Source organism: Vombatus ursinus, unplaced genomic scaffold, assembly GCF_900497805.2.
Source record: "Vombatus ursinus unplaced genomic scaffold, bare-nosed wombat genome assembly UNPS02014812.1, whole genome shotgun sequence".
Classification (NCBI taxonomy): Eukaryota; Metazoa; Chordata; class Mammalia; order Diprotodontia; family Vombatidae; genus Vombatus; species Vombatus ursinus.
Window position 1 is genome coordinate 34547193 of NW_020954590.1, and position 22783 is coordinate 34569975.

The 22783-nt window shown below is 37.5% G+C and overlaps 1 protein-coding gene and 1 non-coding gene across 3 annotated transcripts in view; one reads left to right on the plus strand and one right to left on the minus strand.

Moving 5' to 3' along the window:
• The window catches only part of LOC114054222 (carbonic anhydrase 13), a 54725-nt gene that overhangs the window by 26940 nt on the left and 5002 nt on the right, over positions 1-22783 (plus strand). The window contains exons 4-7 of one of the 2 annotated variants that reach the window (XM_027877397.1): positions 11896-11991; positions 13353-13415; positions 14255-14410; positions 20750-20828. In XM_027877397.1, the coding sequence (XP_027733198.1) occupies positions 11896-11991; positions 13353-13415; positions 14255-14410; positions 20750-20828 (394 nt within the window). The remainder of the gene's footprint in view (positions 1-11895; positions 11992-13352; positions 13416-14254; positions 14411-20749; positions 20829-22783) is intronic. The other variant, XM_027877396.1, reaches the window with a different exon arrangement.
• LOC114054343 lies at positions 9146-9249 on the minus strand. Its single transcript, XR_003570466.1, has one exon. It is a non-coding gene; the product is annotated as a U6 spliceosomal RNA (small nuclear RNA).

The window sequence follows — 22783 nt, forward strand, 5'->3', positions numbered from 1 at the left end:
TTATTTTTACATTAAAAAGTAAAATTTATAAACATTTACTGTACATGATTTATTGTATAGAGCTTTTCAGAGAACAATCTCCAGATAGATTACATCACTTGTTTTTATTGTGGATACTCCCTCCAAAAGTACAGATTTCAACCCATCCACACCTTAACCTCTTGTGCGACTTGTCCATGTTCTCATGTAAGTACTGAACAGAGAATCCAATCTGCATTCTGGGTTCCTTCTTATAGACCTCTTGAGAATACATAGTTACAGGGAGCACCTGACCTGTCCACTGGTTTTTCCATCTCTCTTGCTACACATAACCAGTCCACTTCCTTTTCTGGTCATGTATTTCCTTGATTATATCTTTTACCTCACTTCTCCTGCACACTTCTTCATTGTTAATATGCTGCAGACTGTCTGTGCCAACCAGGTAAATCTACATTGCTCTTTGGTTGACCCCTCAATAGACTACTATGGAAATCGTGGTATTCCATGACTCATAGACATAAAACATCACTGGAAGAGTATTGGTGTTTAAATTAATGGCCCTTTGTTTCAGGAAGAAGTCATTAAAAGTGCTACACAGTTTTGCCAAGGTTATTTAACTCCTTCTCTTCCAACTGTGTCTGATTTTTGGCCCAGTTCATTGTTCATCTACAGTGTCAATCCACCATAGATGTACTGATGGACTAACTAACTCAAAAGGGTGTTAATCCAACTACATATCATAGTCTGGATATTGGAAGTCTTCATTCTTGACTTTCCTGGTGTGGATAGTTAGGACCAACTCTTCTGAGTAATTATGGTTTTCATTTAGGAGGCTTTTCAATGTTGTAGTCTTTGAGACAATAAGCAAAATGTCTTCTGTAAGCAGTAATGTCTTGGGAATCTTGCTTCCTACAGGGAACCACTCTTCCATTTGGATTATGCATTGGACATTCTCCATGATAAAAGGAAATACCAAAAAAAAAGACAAATGACAAAAGCAAAAAGTATTTCTGTTCCCTTTTTTTTAACCTAATGTCTATAATCAGCAAGTTACGTAACAAAGTTATCTTGACATCTTTCAAGCTCCAACTTTCAAGCACTTGTGGGTAATTTTTAACATGTGCTTGGAGGGCAGCTTTTTGGAGGAGAGGACTTATACAGCATTTTGCTCCATTGAATACATTTTTTTGTAGTCAATAAACAATTGTCAGAGTGGGATATTTGATGCTTTCTACCCTTGTGACCTTGGGCAAGTCGCTCAATATCTTTGGACTTCATTTTCTTTATCTGCAGAATGAGGAGGTGCGACTAGATGCTCTCTGAGGTCCCTTCCAGTAGTAATAATAATAACAATAGCTAGAATTTATATAGCATTTTTAAGATTTGTAAAGCACTGCGTGTATGTTATTTCATTTAATCTATGGTCTTTGACCGAGGAGCTCTCGATAAATGATCTTTAATTTTCTGCACTTTTTGGTCCATTGTTTGAATTATCATTTGGGAAAGCTTACTAATACCCTTCTTCAGCATTCATCTAGGCTGTTCTTCCTTAATTATTGTTTAGATTCTATTCGTTAAAACCTTGTAGGGATGGGAAAGTAGTCATATGGGTTGATCATTATTGATGTTTTCTTAGTCAATTTTTTTCCCAGTAGTAATAACATCCATGATTTTTCTCCCCTGCAAGTTTGGCATCATTCACTCTTTAAGATATTTTGAGAATTGATTCCTTGATGACTTTACAATCTAACCAGCTTCAGCATGAACTCCTCTGTGTATACTTGCCCTACTTCAGTTGGTGTCTTTAACTCATCTTTGTTCTCTTTAGTTCAGGTTCTACTTCTTCAAACAGCATATAAAGGATTGTGGTGTTAGAATCTAAATGTAGGGACTTTTCTGTCATTGATAGAATCCGGTTTTTTTATGGCTATCTCAATAGATTGCTTCTTTTTTTGTCTGCTGTCTTCCAGTTTTAACCTCAAATTCTCTGCAGATGATACTGTTTAATAATTTCTTTATAAGCTTTCTGAGGGCATGTTTTTCCTTTTGTTGTTTCTTGATATTTGATGAGACTGTGCTGCTCATATACTTCCCCAGCCCATTTCTGTACGATTTTATAAACAAGTTTATATTCTAACTGGTGTTGCTTTTGTCTTTCTTATTCTGTCTACTTGTCAAGATCAGGTATTCACTGGCTGATGTCTTGATCCTTTTCATTTTCACTATGTTGCTATTGATTTACATTGGTTAAATTTCCTTGGGAAATGAGGTTAGTCCATCTTGACTATATCTTTTGATTTACATTCTGATTTGGCTTTGATTTTGATCTTTGCTGTAACAAGTTGATGGGCTGACAGTACATGGGGCTGGTTTGGAAATGACTTTCTGTAGCCAGTTATTTCCTCTTTGTTAAGAGATGATCACTTTTTGGGTGGAGAAAGGAGTCAGCATGATGTAATGGAAAGTACAGTTCCTGGGAGGGAGTGAGGGGAACAAGCATTTATTTAGTGATTGTTATGTGCCAAGCACTATGCTAAATGCTTTACAAATATTATATTATCTCAATTGATAATGAGAGAGCACAGATTTAGATCCCAACCCTGGTGCTTAGTCTCTGTGACCTTGGGCAAATTACTTCACTTCCCTGGGCCTCAGTTTCTTTATCTGTAAAATGAAGGGATTGAACTAGATGACCTTTGAGATCTCTTACACCTGTAGCTCTAAGATCCAATGAGGGGGAATGTTATTGGTTGTTTAAATTTCCCAGGGCTTAACAACCCTCTTCTTGAAGAAAATAATCTCAATATATATTCCTAATATATCTGTGTGTCTGCTGTGTATTTTACAAGTCTTTGCTCATTTTTTGTTATTCTTGAGCCACATTTTTCAGTATGCCATTCTTCCCTTTGTTCACTGCTGCATTGAGGTCAAAGAGTTTTAAGGTATATGTTTGTTTAATTTGGAGGGCCTTATCAAGTTACTCATAGAGTTTTTGATGATCTTTTATTTTTAAACAAATGTTTATCAAGAGCTCTGAAATACAAGATGACTAAATATTCTAGAAAGTGGAATTTCTTGTCACCTTTAAATGCAGGCTAAAATCAACTATGCTATTTCCTTTATTTATTTCTCAAAGTACTGTCTGTTAATCATCCTTCCATTCTGGTGTAGCTTCCTTTTGCATTCTGATTTAATTTATTGCAGGGGTTCTTAATCTGGGCTCCTTGAACTTAAAAAAATATTTTGATAACAGTATTTCAGTATCATTGGTTTCTTATGTGTTTTACTTTATGCATTTTAAAACATTATTTTGAGAAGAAATCCATAGGCTATTTACTAGACTTCCAAAAGTATCTATGGCACAATAAAGGTTAAGAACCCCTAATTTATAGTAGGCATGTCAAGACTGATAAGGGTGATTGAAGTGATTCAGTTTCTCCAGTGGTATGTACATTTCTTTGCTGGACAAGTATCCCATATTTATAATACCAAAAGTTAAAGTAATATTGATATAAGGCCTAAAAAAATCATGAAAACACTAGCAGAAGAATTTAATCATATCACTTATCAATCTTAATATTCTCACTGTAAATGAGACCAGAGTGCAAAATAGGAGTTACACTTGAAAAGAAGGATGGGGGAGGGGGAGGAGGAGGGCACCAGTGGGAGGGAACAAGCATTTATTAAGCACCAGCTATATGCCAGGCGCTGTGCTAAGTGCTTTACAATATTATCTCACTTGATAGCTCACAGGTTCCTACTTGGAAAAGAAAATTAAAGAGTTGCCAGAGTTGGTTTTATCCTGAACCTAAGACAAAAAGAAGCACCACTTCATGAGATAATTGGTCATCTTAGCAATCTGCTATATTTTAGATTTAGCTCTCAGCCCCACTTTGGCTAGCTTGTAGCATCTCTTTCATGAGAAAGCACCAATTCATGGGATACTTGATCATTTTTGCCCCCACCTAGCTAGATCATAGATTTACAGTTAGAAGGGACCTTAGAGGTCTAGAGACTACCCTCCTTATTTTAAAGATGATCAAACTGAGACTCAATGAGGTTTAATGACTCCCTCAAGGCAACATAAATGGCAAGTAGCAGAGCCAGAATTCAAACTCAGATATCTTGGCCCTCACTCCAACCCAGTTTCTATTGTACTATGCTGCTTCCATTTCTGCCTCTGTCAAAACACAGATGAAAGATGTGAGGGGAGGGCCTGCACTGAGGGCCAGTTATTTTTTCCGTTGTTAGTTGGGTTGTGGCCAAATCATTCATCCTCTTGTGGCCTGCCTACCAATAATGATCCTCTCTGCACTAAGCTGCACTGGTTCTCAGAAAGCTGACACTGTTGGTTGCTGTTTGGTCTATAAAGGCCAGCTGGATCTTGAGCTCCAGCAGCAGAGCCAACAAGAATCCAGACACCATCACAAGGCATTAAAGTAGGATTACATCTTCAGACATCAAGTTTTGAAATGATAGATTTAGATTCAGGTGTTGAAAGGACACCAGGGCATGACTTGGTCTCTTCACTATTTTTTTTGCATGTCAGTAATATTACTGAAAAGTGGTGTCGCCTCTGAAAAAAAGAGATGATAGATACAGTTTAAATATAGGGTGTCCCAAAAGTCTTGGCAGAATTTTTAGCTTCAGTAACTTTAGAAATATAAATACTATAAACAAAATTTTTTTTGAAAATTTAAATGTTTACATTTCTCTTGTACTTATTTAGTTTTGTGAGTTTTGAATAATTTGAATAACGAAATTGTTTAGAACCTGTTTCTCAGAACCAAACCCAAGTCAGGAACTTGCAGAACTCCTACCAGGAGGGTAGTATAAGATTTTGCCTTGGATCCGACCACTTTGGGAGCACTGAAAGTGTCCAGGTCTTCAACCTGAACTGTCTATCCCAGAGATCCTGGGATAACACTATACTTAAACCCTCCGAAAAGCAGCAGCAGGATCAGCCCAGATATTCCCTTCAGAAATGTTCAAAGTCTGGCCCCAATTTTAAATTCAAAGGCTAGAAGTGGGGTAGAAGAATGAGAAAACAAAAAGCCATTGTGTATTGTGTACATAAATGTAAGGTATGCCATAGCAAAAACTGACCTGGAAAATAGATGGAGGAAAAAATTCAAGAATTGTTGAGTAACCCAAAAGCCATGTAGACATCCTATTTTAAGAAAATTTAAGAGAAAATTGCTCAGATCTTTTAGAACCAGAGGACAAAGCAGAAGTAGGAAGAATACACTGGGAACTTCCTGAAAGAAACACCCAAATGAAAACTCCACTTAGCAAAAATTGTGATTGCAAGCTTAGTTTTCTAAGCAAAGCAAACATAATTTCATTCACCATTATTATATTGGTTTCTAAAAGCAAAGGTGAATAGTCTTATTATTGAAAATAATTTGAAAAGTATTGAAAACTTCTCAGTTGGGAAAAAACAATCCTTGATTTTTTTTTTCGTTAAACTAAGATTAGTCAATGCCATACCAGCCAAACTACCAAAAGGTTATTTCATAGAGCTAGAAAAATTAGTAACAAAATTCTTCTGGAAGAACAAAAGGTCCAGAATATCAAGGGAATTAATGAAAAGAAATGCTAGGGATGGGGCAGCTAGGTGCCGCAGTGGATAGATCACTGGCCTGAAGTCAGGAGGACCTGAGTTCAAATCCAGCCTCAGACCAAACACTTGACATGTACTAGCTATGTGACCTTGGGCAAGTCACTTAACCCCAATTGCCCCACTTAAAAAAAAATTAAAAAAAAGAAATGCTAGGGATGGTATGGCCTAGCCATACCCAATCTTAAATTGTATTATAAAGCAGCAATCATCAAAACTACTTGGTACTGGCTAAGAAATAGAGTCGTGGATCAGTGAAATAGGTTAGGTCCACAAGACACAGTAGTCAGTGATTATAGCAGTCTACTGTTTGAGAAATCCAAAGACTCCAGCTTCTGGGATAAGAAGTCACTACTTGACAAAAACTTCTGGGAAAACTGGAGAATAATATGGCAGAAACCAGGCATAGACCAACATCTTACACCATAAAACAAAATAAAGTCAAAATGTATACACGATTTAGATATAAAGGCTGATACCATGGGAGAGCAAGGAATAGTTTGCCTGTCAGATTTATGGAGAACAGAAGAATTATGACCAAACAAGAGATAGAGAACATTATGAAATGCAAAATGGATAATTTTGATTACATTAAATTGCTTTTTTGCACAAACAAAGCCAATGCAACCAAGATTAGCAGGGAAACAGAAAACTGGGAAAGAATTTTTACAACCAGTGTCTCTGATAAAGGCCTCATTTCTAAAGTATATAGAGAACTGAGTCAAATCTATAAGAATACAAGTCATTAGCCAGATGATAAATGAACAAAGGATATGAACAGGCAGTTTTCAGATGAAGAAATTAAAGCTATCTATAGTCATGTGAAAAAATGCTCTAAATCACTATTGATTAGAGAAATGCAAATCAAAACGACTCTTAGGTACCACACCACACCTATCAGATTGGCTAACATGACAAAACAGGAAAATGATAAATGCTGAAGAAGATGTGGGAAAATTGGAACACTAATGCATTGTTGGTGGAGTTGTGAACTGATCCAACCATTCTGGAGAGCAATTTGGAACTATGCCCAAAGGCCTGTAAAAACTGTGCATACCCTTTGACCCAGCAATAGCACTTCTAGGGCTGTATCCCAAAGAGATCACACAAATGGGAAAAGGACCCACATGTACAAAAATATTTATAGCAGCTCTTTTTGGGGTGGCAAAGAATTGGAAATTGAGGGAATGCCTATTAGTTGGGAAATGACTGAACAAGTTGTGGTATATGAATGTAATGGAATACTATTTTGCTATAAGAAATGATGAGCAGGCAGACTTCAGAAAAACCTGGAAAGACTTGAATGAACTGATGCTGAGTGAAGTGAGCAGAACCAGGAGAACATTGTACACAGTAACAGCCACGTTGTGCAATGACTAACTTTGATAGACTTAGCCCTTCTCAGCAATGCAAGGATCCAAGACATCTCCAAGTCTCATGATGGAAAGTGCTGTCCATATCCAGAAAAAGAACTATGAGTCTGAATGCAGATTGAAGCATATTATTTGCTCTCTCTTTTTTTCTTTTTTTGTTTGTTTCTTCTTTCTTGTGGTTCCTCCCATTGGTTCTAATTCTTCTTTACAACATGACTAATATGAATATAGGTTCAATATGAATGTATATGTAGAGCCAAATCAAATTGCATGCCCCCTTGGAGTGAGAGGAGAGGAGAGACTGGGAGAAAATTTGGAACTCAAAATCATATGGAAATGAATGTTGAAAACTAAAAATTAATTAATTAATTTAAAAAAGACACTGAGATTAGAATAGCTTTCTAACTTGTCATTTGGTTTGACTCACTGTATGGTAATAATTATATCATACAGCTTGGTTTGGCTGTGTTACTACAAGTTAAGCAAGGTATGTGGGAGGGAGAGGCTTTTTTTTTTTTTAAAGATGTTTCTCATTGTTTCCTATTCCCCTTCAAGATGTCATAAATTTTTTTCCCTGAGGGAGAAACCAAAGTATAATACCCAGAAGTAGCTGTCTTTCATTCACATACTCTTATTTATTTTTATGACCATAAAGAAGTTATTTATTTCCTTGTTAACTCTTTGATGTTATCACTTACTAAGTAAACTTCTATATCGGTGCCAAAACATTTAAAGAATTTTGACCTCCCACTTAGCCTCTCCCTTTCTGAGTTTATCTGTGTGTCTCATATGATCCAAATGTATTTTGTTTCACTTGTGCAATGTATTTAGGCTTCTTTGTTTATCCAACAACCCAACACGACATTTACCATGTGGTCATAGGACTCATCAGAATTTCCAGTGGCTTTTCTAGCAGCTTCCTTTTGTCACTTGTAGATGGTACAGAACAAGACTTTTATTATGAATTTAAATTGTTGATTTCCTTTAAAAAGTATAAATACAGCAGAACTGCCCTCTAGCACCATACTCTGTAGAGTCAAATTTGGTTGGTGGAAGGGAGTCTAAGTCATTAAAAGGAAAGCACTGTCAGGAAGCTTCCTCTAAGAGGCTTTGTAGAGAGTATTATTTTGAAGTTGTGATATCTTTATCTCCTCTCCTCTCTCCTTTCCTTTTCTGCCTCTTTTTTTCCTCATCTCCCCTTCTTTTCTTTCTCTCTCTTCTCCCTTTCAATCTCCCAAAAGTCTTAAGCTTTAAAGCTTAAAACCGCACTAAGACTTTTGGGACAGGCTGTATATAAAACCTTCGTGGTTCTCAACATTCTAGCATTGTCAGTCCTTTCTACTATTACTACTGACCCAGGCTTTGGGTTTGGGGGTATACTTTTCTTTTTCATCTCAGTTTGCTCTTCATTTAAAAAAATGAATGATAACTTGTTTTTATATCCTCTTCATTTCCAAATATATCTTTCTCTCTTTCCCTGCCCAGCAAACTATCTTTTGTAATAAAGATTTAAAAAAAAGAAGCAACTAATACATCAGCTACTTTTTTTGTTTCAGCATCATTTATCAACTCATCTCAGCTGCTGCTGAAGCTATGTCAACATATACTTAAAACATAAAAAATTCTTCCACTCCTGTTGTTTGGGGACAGAAGTGTCTTCCAGGAAGCACAACAGAGCAAGAGACTGATGATTCCAGCTTTGACGATGGTGCCAGTCCAAAAGGGATAGGGTCGTGGCGTGTTTGATTATGTTTTCCAGAGGTTATGAAACAGGAGACTTTGGGGGCTCGGTCTGCCTGTCATTTTGATGCTGTCAGTGTTATGTTTTATATTCTTTAATGATGCTGGGAGGTAAATTACATTCAAAATAGAGTGTCACTGGTAGGTGCATTCCATGTTGAAATGATGTCCTCCTGGGAATAGACAGAGATGACTATGTCACACGTCTCCTTGCCCGTTATGAAATGTTCTACCAACATGGCAAGAATAAGATTCTCGTGGTCTTGAGAGGCTAAGCCCTTACAAAGTTGAAACAACAATTTACTACCTTTTGTAGTTGAATCTTCCTGCATATGTTTGATTCCCTCTTTGAAGAAATGAAAGTTCATCCTTATGGACATCAAGTCCCCAGGACATACAGTGTGGATATAAAAACTACAGACGTGCTCCCCCTAAATACACGACATTTACCAAAGTTTTTATCATCTTTCCTCAGGAGCCATGCTAATCATCTCTGCATCGCTGCAATTTTAGTATATGTGTTACCTCTGTGAGTACTGATTACATCATCAGCTACTTCTAATAGGCTATTCAATATTCCATACCTGTAGTCCTCCACCTCTGCAAAGAAAGAAGGGAGGTGAATTTTCTTCACCCTTTCCTGATTGTTCTTAACTTTTAAAACTGAATTTGAAGGCTTTCCCAGAATTATTTTTCTTAATTCTTTGACACTTATTTATTGTGTTTATGATAATAATATTGACCATTTACACAGTGCTTTAGAGTTTACAGAGTATTTTATATACATTGCCTTTTTTAATTCTCACAGCTCTGAGCTGGGCCTTATGAGGCTGTTCTCTTATTCTTGGAGTGATCTCCTTACTGGCTTCTTTCAAGTGTCAGCTAAAATTCCCCCTTCTACAGGTAGTCTTTCCTGATCCCTCTTATTTCCATTGCCTTCCCTCTTTTGATTTTTTCCAGTTTACCCTGTCTATATCTTCTTTGTACCTAATTCTTTGCATATTGTCTCCTCCATTATGCTGTGAGCTCCTTGAGACCAAAGACTGTCTTTTTGCATCTCTTTGTATCCCTAGCTTGTAGCACAGTGCGTGCTATGTAGTGGGCACTTCATACATGTTTATTGACTGACTGTAGGTATTTTTTATAATAAAACTGAGTCACAGAAAGGTTTAGAGATTTGCTAATGGTCATGCAGCTCATAAGAGCCAAGGGAGGATTAAAACCAAGTTCTCTTCTGGTTCCATGCTTTCGTTACACACACACACACACACACACACACACACACTCACACACATATATATCTTACATCAGTTTGTCTCTCTGGGCCTCAGCTTCTTCATCTGTAAAATGAGAGCTTTGGCCTAGGTCAGTCATTCAGTCAATAAATATTTAATAAATGCCTACTGTGTGCAAGGTACTGTCTTTGCTAAGCCACAAAGAAATGCAAAAGACAATCCTTGCCCTCAAAGAGCTTACAGTCTAATGAGAGAGACAAGATACCACAACTATGGCTGAAGCTGAGCCTGTTGGTCAGACATCAAAGAGGCCAAGGCATCCCGGGTCATCCCCAATTGTTTTGAATTTTGTCCTGCTTCCTGTAGAGGGTGGGATTTTCTTTAGGACTGGAAAGAAGCCAGGGATGCCAAGAGGTGAAGATGCAAAGGGAAAATATTCTTATGCCAGTGGACAGGCAGAGTTAGGAGACGAAGTGTCTTGTGGGACAAACAGCAAGTAGGTTGTCAGTGGATCTCAAGGGTATGTGGAAGGATGTGTAAGGTGTAAGAAAACTGGAAAGGTGATGGGGTGGCGGGATCAGATTATGAACGGATTTGAATGCCAAACAGAGGATTTTTATTTTTCATTTGATCCTGGAAGTGATAGGGAGTCCCTGGACTTTATTGAGTGTGGGGGAAAAGGAGTAATATGATCAGACTTGCACTTTATTTAGGAAGAACATTCTGACCACTGTATGGAGGATGGACTGGAATAGGCAGAGACTTGTTTCAGTGACATCAGTCATCAGGGTACTGTAGTAGTCCGGGTGTGAGGTGAGGAGGGCCTGAATCAGGGTAGTGGCAGTATTAGGGGAGAAAAGGGGGCATATACAGGAGAAGTTACCTAAGGAAGATTGACAGGTCTTGGCAACAGATTGGATATGGAAGGGGGGGGTGAGAGAGAATGAGGAGTCGAATTTGATGCCCAGGCTGTAAACCTGGGTTAGTATGATGGTGTCCTCAACAGTAACTGGGAAGTTAGGAAGAGGGAGAGGTTTAAGGGGAAAGGTCATTTCAGTTTTGGACATGATGAGTTTAAAATGTGATGGAACAACCAGTTTGAGATATCCAGTAGGAAATTGGAGATGTGGGACTGAGGATCACTAGAGAAACTAGGGCGGGATAAGTAGATCTGGGAGTCATTAGCATAGAGGTGATAATTGAATACTGGAAACTGATGAGATTATCAAGTGAAATAGTGTAGAGGGAGAAGAGGGTCTAGGACAGAGCCCTGTAGGATGCCCAAGGTTAGCAAGTGTGACATGCTTCATCAGAGATTCATCAAAGGATCCTGAGGAGCTATCAGATAGGTGATCTGCAAGGTCCCTTACAGTTCTAACATTCTACGTGAAACTCTCTCTGTAGAATGTTGGATATTATTAGCCACTGAGCAAAGGAACTGTTATTGTGTACAGCAGAGCAGTACAAACAGTGTTCCTGAAGGGCTTTCTCAGTAACCCTGGGTCTATGGCCACTTATTTCACCAAGGCATTATTAGACTGTCTAGGCCTCAAACACTGGGTCTAGAGAACATCCGCTCAGCTTTCAGCACCACTTATGACAAAAGGAGACTTCTGGGGGGAACTTCAGACTGACTCTGTCAGCAGTTTGTAGCATATGGACATAGTGAAGGTGGGGTCAAGGATACCAGTAGGAAGCTATAGGGCAGGCTTAACTGGGCAGTTCAGACTATAATTTATTTCATCTTCCAGCCCTCAGCATTATGCAACACTGATATTTCATTTCTTTGGCCTTCAGCTTTTCATCTGGAATGGATAAAAGTCTGCCAGTTCCTGAAGAATCAGTTATGTGTATGAATATACATAGCATGCTATATAATTAATTAGAATTTATCATGTTTTTAATTGTGGTTATTATTACTATTTGAAATTATGCCCTTCCTTTTTAGCTCCATGTGGTTCATTGGAATTCGGACAAGTACCCTAGCTTTGTTGAGGCAGCTCATGAACCTGATGGATTGGCTGTTTTAGGTATTTTTTTACAGGTGAGGACAAATTGATTTCATTTTTAATATTGAATCTGCAAATACCATCTGAATTCCATACACAAGGTAGGCACCCAATCATTTTTCAACAATGAACTAGACTTAAGGTTTACTTTTTTTCCCTTTCAAAACTAAATTAAAAATCTTTTGTATTATAGTTTTTTCATTCAACATCTTCAAAGCACCTTTGATACCTATTAATTATTTTACAGGTTAAAAGGATAGGACCCAAGGTCCTAAGAAGATAAGTCATTTGCTAGCTAAGCCTCATTATACAAAAGATTAGCCAAGAGTAAAAACCCACGCTTTGAATTCCCAGAGTGAATAGCAGTGGATAGTACCAGTTCCTCTAAACAGATAGAATGGCTTTTTATATTTTTGCATTTTTCTTCATCCAAAGAATTCAATCAGACAAGTATCTTTAACATTTATCATCATGATGTCTATGAAACTAGCATGGTTGTCCTGGGTTACAATGCAGCCTGCTCTGATAAGGACAGTACTTTTGCCCTGTCTAAGACTCCATAACACAGCTAGGGAGAAGGGGTACCTGGGATTGAAAGAAAGAGAGCAGATAAGGCACAAGTGAATATTGAGTATAACAACTCTTTTTTTTTTCAACATCCACATCTAGATAGTTTGCATGGAGTGGGGGTTCTGAGGTACCAGACACCATTGCCTTAAAAAGTAGGTTCAGGAAATGTAGCTAACTATTGATAGTGGCATGACCTAACTAAAGAATCTGTATATCCTTTATTTAGGGTAATGCTCATAGTCTCTGACCCAGAAGGTTAGTCATGTTTCTGAGGTCATTTTCACTTCAGTTAAAACAAAAGAAAACAAAAAGCCCCAAATCCTACCACCCACATACATGAAAATGAAAGCATCTTCCATTGCATCTTGAAAATATCAGTTTGGGTTCCTAAATTATCAGCAGAAATCTGGGGATACATTGCCCAGTATTTTGACTACAGTGGTAGCCAGTATGGTCTGGAAAGTTATATCGTGGCTGAACAGTGAAGGTGTCATGACTGAGGATGGAGCATCAGGCTTCTCTCAGAGTTTTTAGATTAATTCTATCAATCCATGGTGACTCATTAAAAAAAAACAGAAGTGCATGTTGGATTCAAACTAAACTGACTGTTTGGCTAAGTAATAGTGTAACATCATCTTATTGTTCTGCCTCATCTGGTATGATAGGGTCAGCAGGTAAATGAGAACTTTATTACTTCGTGAACAATCACTCTTTGTTCTGGGTTACATTTGCTTTACAGAGAATTTGATATTGATATCTGAAATTTACTATGGCACATGTGTAATCCTGGGGAACTACATTCTCATTTCAATTGTGTATTTTTCAGATTGGTGAACATAATCTACAACTGCAGAAAATTACTGATATTTTGGACTCCATTAAGGAAAAGGTAAATGACCTGTTTTGCCAAGTAGATAGTGCCATGCTTTAGATGAACATTCTTAAATGAACTTAAATTAGATGGACACTTTTAGAACTTTCCTCTCTGCTAATTCATGTTGCTTTCTTTTAAGGATAGTTAAAAGGAAAAAAAATAGTGTAGATGTAGAGCAGCTTGGAATATACTTGGCCATAAATGAGAAATGATCCATTACTACCATTCTTTTGTAGAGTGTGATAAGAGTCTTAATTAGATTCTGTAAGTGAATAAATGATGAATCTCATTATTTATAATGGCCCCACTGTTGGAGGAGCTTTACACATTTAATTGTTGTGGGCATGCTTTAAAAAACATTTCTATAAAGGCAACCATGATTTATTTGCTTAAATAAAACAAACAAAATGAAATATTGATTTTTAAGTAAATTTAACTATACTGTACTTTACTATAAAGTTTAATACTAGTATAGTTAAACCATGTTATATAGTTTATGTAATAAACTATATAAACTTTATATGTGTGTATATATGTACTTTATATAATCTCTTACATAAACTATATAGTATGGTTAAACTATACTATATTATACTATACTATGCTATATTATAAAACAAAAATAAGTTGTTTTAACTATACTACATATTTATTTAGTGGCCAAATACTTCTTTTATGTCTTTGGCATTCCTAATAAAGGTATCACCTGGTAACCAGAAAAGTCTCGGTCTCAATTTCTCTCTCTCTCTCTCTCTCTCTCTCTCTCTCTCTCTCTCTCTGATGTCCTTCTGTCTTCTTCTCTTTCTTCATTCTCCTGTGTCTCTCTCTCTTTCTCTGCCTCTCCCTATCTCCAGGGTAAACAAATCCGCTTCACCAACTTTGACCCAACAACTCTCCTTCCTCCATCGAGGGACTACTGGACGTACCCGGGCTCCCTTACCGTTCCACCTCTTTTGGAGAGTGTCACTTGGATAGTTTTAAAGCAACCTATACATATCAGCTCTCAACAGGTACCTTCCCCTTCCTGTCTCTAAGTTGGTCTTTATGTTTTAAAAGGAAATTTACCAGAAGATTTTTAATATATCTTAAATTAAGTTCAGTTCAAATATTTATTAGTGAAGCTGCTTGATGGAGTGGAAACGGTGAGTCAGAAAACCTAAGTTCAAGTCCTACCTTTGCTACTTATTATCTGGTTGATTTTTGGCAAGATGTTTACCTTCTTTGACCTTCAGCTTCCTCATCTGTTAAAAAAAATGAGACTATTGGATAAAATCATATAAAACCAAGAGAAGGCAGTGTCTCGAAAACCAAAGAGATAACAGTATCCAAGAGGAGAAGATCACGTACATCAACAGACCTACAGACATGAGAGGAAACATGAGTATTGAGAAAAAGCCATCAGATTTGGAAACTAAGTGACTGGAGAAAATGGCCCAAGTTTCAGTGATGGGGCTGAAAACCAGACTGCAGAGGGTTTAAAAAAGAATGAGAGAAGAGGAAGTGAAGGCAGCAGGTGTAGGTTGCTCTTTTGAGGAGTTTAGCCAAGCAGGGGAAGAGAGATGTAGGGTGATAGCTAACAGCATTGGTCAATCAGGTGAGATTTTTTTTTAAGGGTAGAGAAGACATGGGCGGTGTTGTAAGTGGTTTGGAAAAAGAGTCAGTGGTTGAGGAGAGAATGAGAATGATAGTGGGGACAATCTGCTGGAAAAGAAGGGAGGGTGTGGAATCGATGATGTCTGTAGAGGAGTTGGCCTTGGCAAGGAGAAGGGCTCTCTCTTCATGGGATATAGGGGTGAAGAAGGAGTGATATGAGATGCAGAAGAGGGAAGAAGAAGGAGTTCTTGTCAATTTTGAGGGGAAAGTATTAGGTGATATCCTCAATTGAGAGAGAGGAGGGATGCTATGGGAGGCTTGAGGATAAGATATATAAAATGTAATATAAAAGTTTTTAAATTAAAAAAAAATCAAATTTTCAGAGAAAGCTCCAACAACTATGGGGAAGCAGGACAGGCTTTCTCTAAAAGGTGACACTTTGTGCTATGGATTCTGAGATGTAGATGAGGAAGGAATGCATTGTAGGTATGAAAGCAAAGGCATAGAAACAGGAGAATAATAGCAAGGAGGCCACCTTGGCTGGAGAAGACAATGTATGTAGGAGAACCTCATGCAGTAACCATGGAGAAGTAGGCAAGAGTCCTGTTTCCAGTCTTTCTTCTCTCCAACTTAATATTCCTAAGACACAAAGTAGGATCTACAATTCTTTTGATCAAAAATCTTTAACGCCCCTAAGGATAAAATGTAAACTCTTCGGTGTAGCATTTAAAGTGCCTTATAGTTTGGCTCCCATCTATCTTTCAGGCTTATTTTCAAGTAATTTCCTGTCACATCCTTTGCATTCCAGTCAAACTGGCCTATTAGTAAATCAACATCCTGTCCCCTGTCTTGGTCCTTTTGTATAAGCCTGGAATGCCTTCTTTTCATCCCCTATGGGAAGCCTTTCCTGATATCCTTGTTTGTGTTCTCTCCCTCTGTAAATTATCTTGAGTTCATTCGTTTTAAGCAGGTTGTATCCTCCCTCATCTCCACAACCTTCCCCAGTAGATTAAGTTCCTTAAAAGAAGGAATTGTTTTGTTTGTTTCCCAAGTGTTTACTGCATAACCCGCCAGGACCAAGGACAGGTTCTTGGGCCACACCCTTAATAAGGACGGGGGCAGGAGAACCCTGCATGTGTGAAGGGAACCAAGAAGGAGAAGGACAATAGGGTCATGCAAGGGAGGACACACTATCCATAAGGAGTAGTGTTTTGTTTTTTTTAGGTACTAATTGATGCTTAATAAATGTTTGCTGAATTGAATGAAATCATACAGGCAGCCTCCCTGCCCTGGACTGGTGCCATAGATGGTAACCTTTGATGGATGTCATACATTGAGTGCTTGTAAATATATCATGAGAGTGTAAAAAATAAGACCCGTACTTTATGGATGTGCTTCTTACTAGCTACATTACTTTAACCAATTCACTTAACCTCAAAGAGAGCCTAAATTTCTTCTTCTGGAGACTCTTGCGGTTCTGTTACTTTAGCCAACCTTACCCAGGCTGCCCTCCAGTCCTGCTGCCATAGGCAGGGCTAGGTAGACCTGGCTTGCAGACTTCTCATTTACCATACAGATAGCACAGAGAATGACAGGTGTGTCTCTGTCCTCCTCGTATCATTAAAAAAGCACTGAGAGCCAAGAGACCTGAGTTCTCTCCAGAATCCTGCTCCAGAATAGCGCAGTGACCTCAGACAAGTCATGTAACAATTCTAAGCCTCGGTTCCTCATCTATAAAATGGGATGACTATGCATATTCTACCTAATTCAAAACATTGTTTTGAGGATCAGAGGGAATTATATATAGGATCATAGATTTGGAAAGGACCCCAGAAGTCATCTAGTGCAAACCCTACCCAGCCCTGTCTTCTGTGTGCAAGTCATTTGAAAGGAGACAATGCCATACAAATGCAAAGGATTGTTATGTTACTCATTTAGAGATGAAATATGTTTCTGATTGTAATTGATGCCCCAGAATGAGTTAGGTATTCCTCACTTGTTATGATCATAAGGAATACTCAAAAGAATGGACTAGTTGTTAGGAGACATGGGTTCTGAACCTAATTTTGCCACTATCTGTGTGTGTGTAATCTTGTACAAATGACTTCATTTCTCTGGGTCTTTGTCTCCTCATCCATGAAATGGGATGGTTAAATACATGAAGTCTGAGTCTGCCCAGCCCCAAAATTCTGTGATCCAACTCAAGTCCCATCTCCTACAAAAAGCCTCTCCTGATTTCCTTCAGTTGTTACTGGTCTCGTCACTCAAAATTAACGTGTATTTATTTTTAAAACATTTTATATTTACTAACCTGGGTATGTGTTGGTCTCTTATCCCTCCTCCTCCAGTAAGTTCCTTAAGGGTAGGGATTGTTTTTTATTTTCTTTGTATCCCTAGCACTAAGTGCAGAGCCCAGCACATAGTAGGCAGTTATTCAAGTAGTGAGCAAGCATTTATTATGTTTTAGGGACTATGCTGAGAGTTGGAATATAAAGACAAAAATGAAGTATCCCCTGCATTCATGAAGCTTATATTAATAAGTATTTGTTGAATTTAATTTAATTCTTGATATCACGATGTAATAGAAAGAGCTCAGGTTTTAGAGATGTAGGACCTGCATTCAAATCCTGGGCTGTGTGACATTGTGTGGCCTGTGTGACATTGGGCAAATCATTTAACCTCTAGGCTTCATTTTCATCTGTAAAATGGGCATAATAATAAAGCCCTTCTGAGACTCTGACATCACTACAAGATGGTTTAACCTTTTGGAAATATATTGGTGTAATGGAGTGAGCACCAGACTAGAACTCAGGAAATTTGGGTTGCAGTCCTGGCTGTCTTATTTATTCCCTATATGTTATTTTGACAAATGACTTCACCTCTCTGGTCCCATGTTCTTTACCTGTAAAAAAAGAAGGAAACAAACACTTATGCCAAGCACTGTGCCAAACGCTTTACAAATATTATCTTATTTGATCCTCATACAAACCCTGGGAAGTAGGTACTATTATTATCCTCATTTTACACTTGGGGAAACTGAGGCAGACAGCAGTGGAAAACCTTGTCCAGGGTCACTCAGCTAGTAAACATCTAAAGCTGGATTTGAACTTGGGCTTTCCTGACTCCGGAGCTCATGCTCAGCACTGTGTAGCTGCCTCTCATAATCTGTGAGATGAGGGGGTTAAAACTAGATGACCTCTAAGGCCCCATTTAATTTTATGTTCTGTAATAGAATGAGGATAATAATTCTCACACCTCCTATATTACAAGGTTATCATGGGGAATATGTTTTGCAAACCTTAAAGCATTATGTGATGAGTCTTCCTTAATCTTAGTGCCTTCTTTCTGTATTATTTCCAATTTAGACTGACTGTGTCTTGTTTGAACATGGTTATTTGTATATCATCTTTTCCTTTAGACTGTGAGCTCCTTAGGAGCGAAGACTGTCTTCTGCCTTTCTTTGTTTCTCCAGTGCTTAGCAAATATAGTGGGCACTTAAGAAATGCTGATAAGGATGATAAAGTTAGGCTTCCTCAGAGGACCATCTGGTACTAGCCTGTTTATCTTTTCTCATGAAGAGGAGGTAATAGCAGTAGCGTGCCATCACTGGAAATTCTGCCTATCATCCTCATATCATCTGGACTTGCCTGCTTTATGAAGTCTAATCACCTCTAGCCAAGGAACAGACAATAGGGAACATTTTACTCTTGGGCTTCAAACACGCCCCATTTTCCATTGGATATTCCTCAGAAATCTGTCCTTGGGATGGGAAGCAGTGCAGTACAATGGTAAGCACACTTAACTCTGGAGGAAGAAGACCTGGGTTCAAATCCCATCTCTGACACTTCGTGCCTTTGAGACCTCGGACAAGTCACTTAAACTCCTTCGATCTCAGTTTCCTCCCCAAAATGGAAGAGCTGGCTTAGATGGCCTCCAGGGTCCCCACCAGCTATAAATATATGATCCTGGTTGAGGCAAAAGACCTAGGAATGTTTGTTTAACCTTTCAGTCGAAATCTGAACTGGGCCATGCTTGATTGAGATAGCAGCTACCCAATGAATGTTTTCCATCATGTCAGGTTGATTGCAGTATTACAAAAATTCCTTTACTTGATTCAAGCAAGTTTCATTTTCTCCTATCTCAGATGGCCTTCTGTTTGGTAATTTTCACCAGGATATGACTGATAAAAGACCTGATTCTCCCATACTTCAGCAGGGACGTGCTTCTTTAAAGTCTCTTGGAAAATGTCCAGCCAGTCATCTTGAAGAGAATGTGTCATAGAATCATAGACCTCGAGCTGGGAGACTCTTGGAGGTCGTCCAGCCCAGCGGCCTCATTTTTCAGATGAGGAAACTGAAGCGCAGAGAAATCAAATGATTTTCCCAAGGTCACATAGGTAATAAGTGGCAAAGTGGCAAAATTAGCATCACCTTTGTCTTTTTACATAAAACCATTCCTACTGATAATACCTGGGTAGGTTTTTAAACAATTACAGCTCTTTAGTTTTAGAATCATGAAGTAGTCATGGTTTGTACAAAATTTACTTTTGAGGGGCGTTTAATTGATGAATAGGACACAGACCCTGCAGAATGACTGTTCTTCATTATGGCTTCCCCAAAGAGTAGCTGCAAAGCAGAGTGCTAGTGAGATTAATTCTTTCACTTTGTAATACTTTAATATGAATATTTTTAATAGTCATTAAAAAGTGTTGACTAAAATTTTCAGAAATATTCATCCATAATTGAGATCGAGATTCTTTTCAAGGATGGTGTCTTGAATCTATTACAGTATAGAATTTACAGCTGTATTAGGAAAATAGATATTTAGCTTTTTATTTTTAAAAATCTTACTAATACTGTTTGTTTTTATATCTCCTTCTTTTCTTAAGATGTCCCTTTGCCCCATTGCACGCAGCAAGTCACCTCTTGTAACAAAGGAGTAAAAAGAAAGAGGGACAAAAACAATTTAGTCAGGGCAGCTAGGTAGCATAGTGGATAGAGCACCGGCCCTGGATTCAGGAGGACCTGAGTTCAAATCTGGCTTCAAACACATAACATTTACTAGCTATGTGACCCTGGGCAAGTCACTTAACCTCATTGCCTAGCCAAAAAAAAACAAAAACAAAAACAAACCAATTTAGTCAAATTACACCAACATATCAACTGGGTCTCGACAATGCAGGCAGTGTTCCCTATCCGTAGTCCCCCCACCTCTGCTAAGAAAGGAAGCAGGCATAGCACTTGCGTTTTTAAAAATGCAAAACATGATTGAATATATTTTAGCAGTGTTGATAGCAGTTTTCTATGTACTAGTTTAATTCTTTTTATGAGAGAGCTAATAACTGAGGCAAATTATTGTTTTTCGTATAGGTACTATTACGTTATGATGTACATACAACAACATACCCTTATTCGTACATCACTCTATATGGTACATAGTGTCAGCAGTATAAAGTTGGTAACATTTTCATTAATTTTTTTGAAATGAAATATTTTAAAACTATGATTTAATGTTACAATTTAAATGTTTAATTGTTACAATCTCAAACTCACCGTCATGCCTTGAAGAAAAAAATGGCAAGTAAAAGAGATTTTCTTACATCAAAATTATTTTAGGATCCCTGTTCCAAAGTTTGTATTTTTCCTTCTTAATTTCCATAGACTGTTTTTTAAAGTGAGCATCTTTGTGTTTGAACCCCTTTCTCATCCCCCCCATGTAATGTTATAAGCAGGGAAAATTTCTCTCTCTTTATTTAGGAAGTTGGTGCCAAACATTTTCCCCTTGGGCTTTGCCACTGTTCTACCTTGCCAACTGAAGCTGTGACCTTAAGTTCAGGTCAGGTATTTCAATATCCCTTCTGACTCAAACCCATTTTTCTTCCCTGAACTCAAACACTTAAGTGCTAAAGTCTTAATTCAATTAACATGCCAGTGAAAAGATTTACTGTTTTCTAATACTTTCAAGAACATGTTTTTCATTCTCTTCATTAATGCAGCCTGATTGCCAAGGACTGAAATTGTGAATTTTGATCACTTAAGTGATCTGGATTGGCTTTCTATATGAAATTCACTGGATCAGGTTACTCAGTTTTCTTCAACTTATTGTGGTTTTTTTTTTCCTTTGTTTTTCTGTTAGTGACATTGGAGCCATGTAGACCTGAATAATGACAAATAGTCTTTGCATCTAACCTTTTCTACTATGTGACAAACCATGTAATTAAGAAAAAAAAATCACCCATTGTAAATTTCATTCAAGGAATATAAAGTTCAGCAAAAATATACCTTATGAATAAAATCTATATAATGTAGGAAAGTCACGAAATGTCCTTGGATAATCACTTGGAAGGATGCTGAAAGGCCAGCTTTTAAAAAAATTAATGGCCTGAAAAATATTTACAAAGGATTAGGAAACACACTAATAACTTCACTGGTGTGTTATTGCTTCAGGAATTTATTAAGAGTTTGAGTCAAGAAGAAAAATTAGGTGCAATTTTCTTGCTCACATTGTTGTCCCCGAATCATCAATTCGCTAGGAAATCTCTTTTGATTTTATCTGCAAAGACTTGGTTTAATTTAATTATACTGTTGTAAATGTCAGTATCCAGCTCTTCTTACTGTCTTTATCTCAAATAAAGGTAAACTCCTTGATGGTAGAGATTGCTTAATTTTTGTTTTTGTATCCCATGTTTCACACACAGAAGCATGTACCAAATTATTTACCATAGGCCTTAGAGACTTCAAGAAAATAGTGCCCATTTATTTGAAAGATCTCTCTTCCCTTCCCTTTCCCATTTTAGCTATTATTACATAGTTTCTGCTTTGGTTCCCATTTGATACGTTACCCAGTTGGTGTATCTGGTACTAGATTTGAGTGATAAGATGACTAGCAAAACCAGTGAATTGAGGTATTTAATCTTGATAACTTAATGCCCACCCCCAAATCAATGATCCCTTCTATGTTCCATGCTACCCTTTTCTCAAATTTATAATTGTGCCGCACAGTGTTGGTGAAGGACAGTCTTGTTGATATATTTTTGAGAAAAGATTTTTGGATAACTCAGTGAAACAACAAGATTAAACACTCACTATGTGTTACATGCAGTGCTTGGCAATGGGGATACAATGAAGTGAATAAAAGAATCTTTACTCACAAGGAGTTTATATTCTCAGTTATTCATATAATTTACAAAATTTTCTGCTTTTCTAACCAGGATTGGCCTAAGTCTTAAAATGTTGGACATACTGTTAAACACATAAAAGAGCAAAATTTTTAAAAAATTACCCCCTCAGAATATTTTATTATCTGAAAAATGTTGTTCATCCTTTGTTTTTGAAGGAGACCAATGACATCACCAAAAGTTAAATGGCTTTAAGCTTTTCCCATCCTCAGTGTTTTGCAAAGCACAAGGATGGTGATGGCAAACATTTTCATAGTTCAGGATATGTTGGGTTAAGGAGAAAATCTTATATTAATATTTGAAAGAATATAAAAGGCAGGGTTCAATATGGCAGAAAAACCCAATCTGTACTTTATTTTAGCCAAAGCCTGTCAGAGACGATTTATTAATGTGGAAGAATTTCTGCTTGGAGAGAAGTTCAGAGTTTCCTCCACTAATCAGGATGTATTCTTTCTTCCTGGCAACTTTCCAGCTTATATTTTATGATGCTCATGTAACAAAGGACAAAGTAAAATGGAGATGCATAGTTAGTGAAATATTTTTTGACTTACTAAACAGAGCAATAGTATTGTTAATGCCAGCTCTTGGCATCCTGGGAGAAAATGTCATTCAG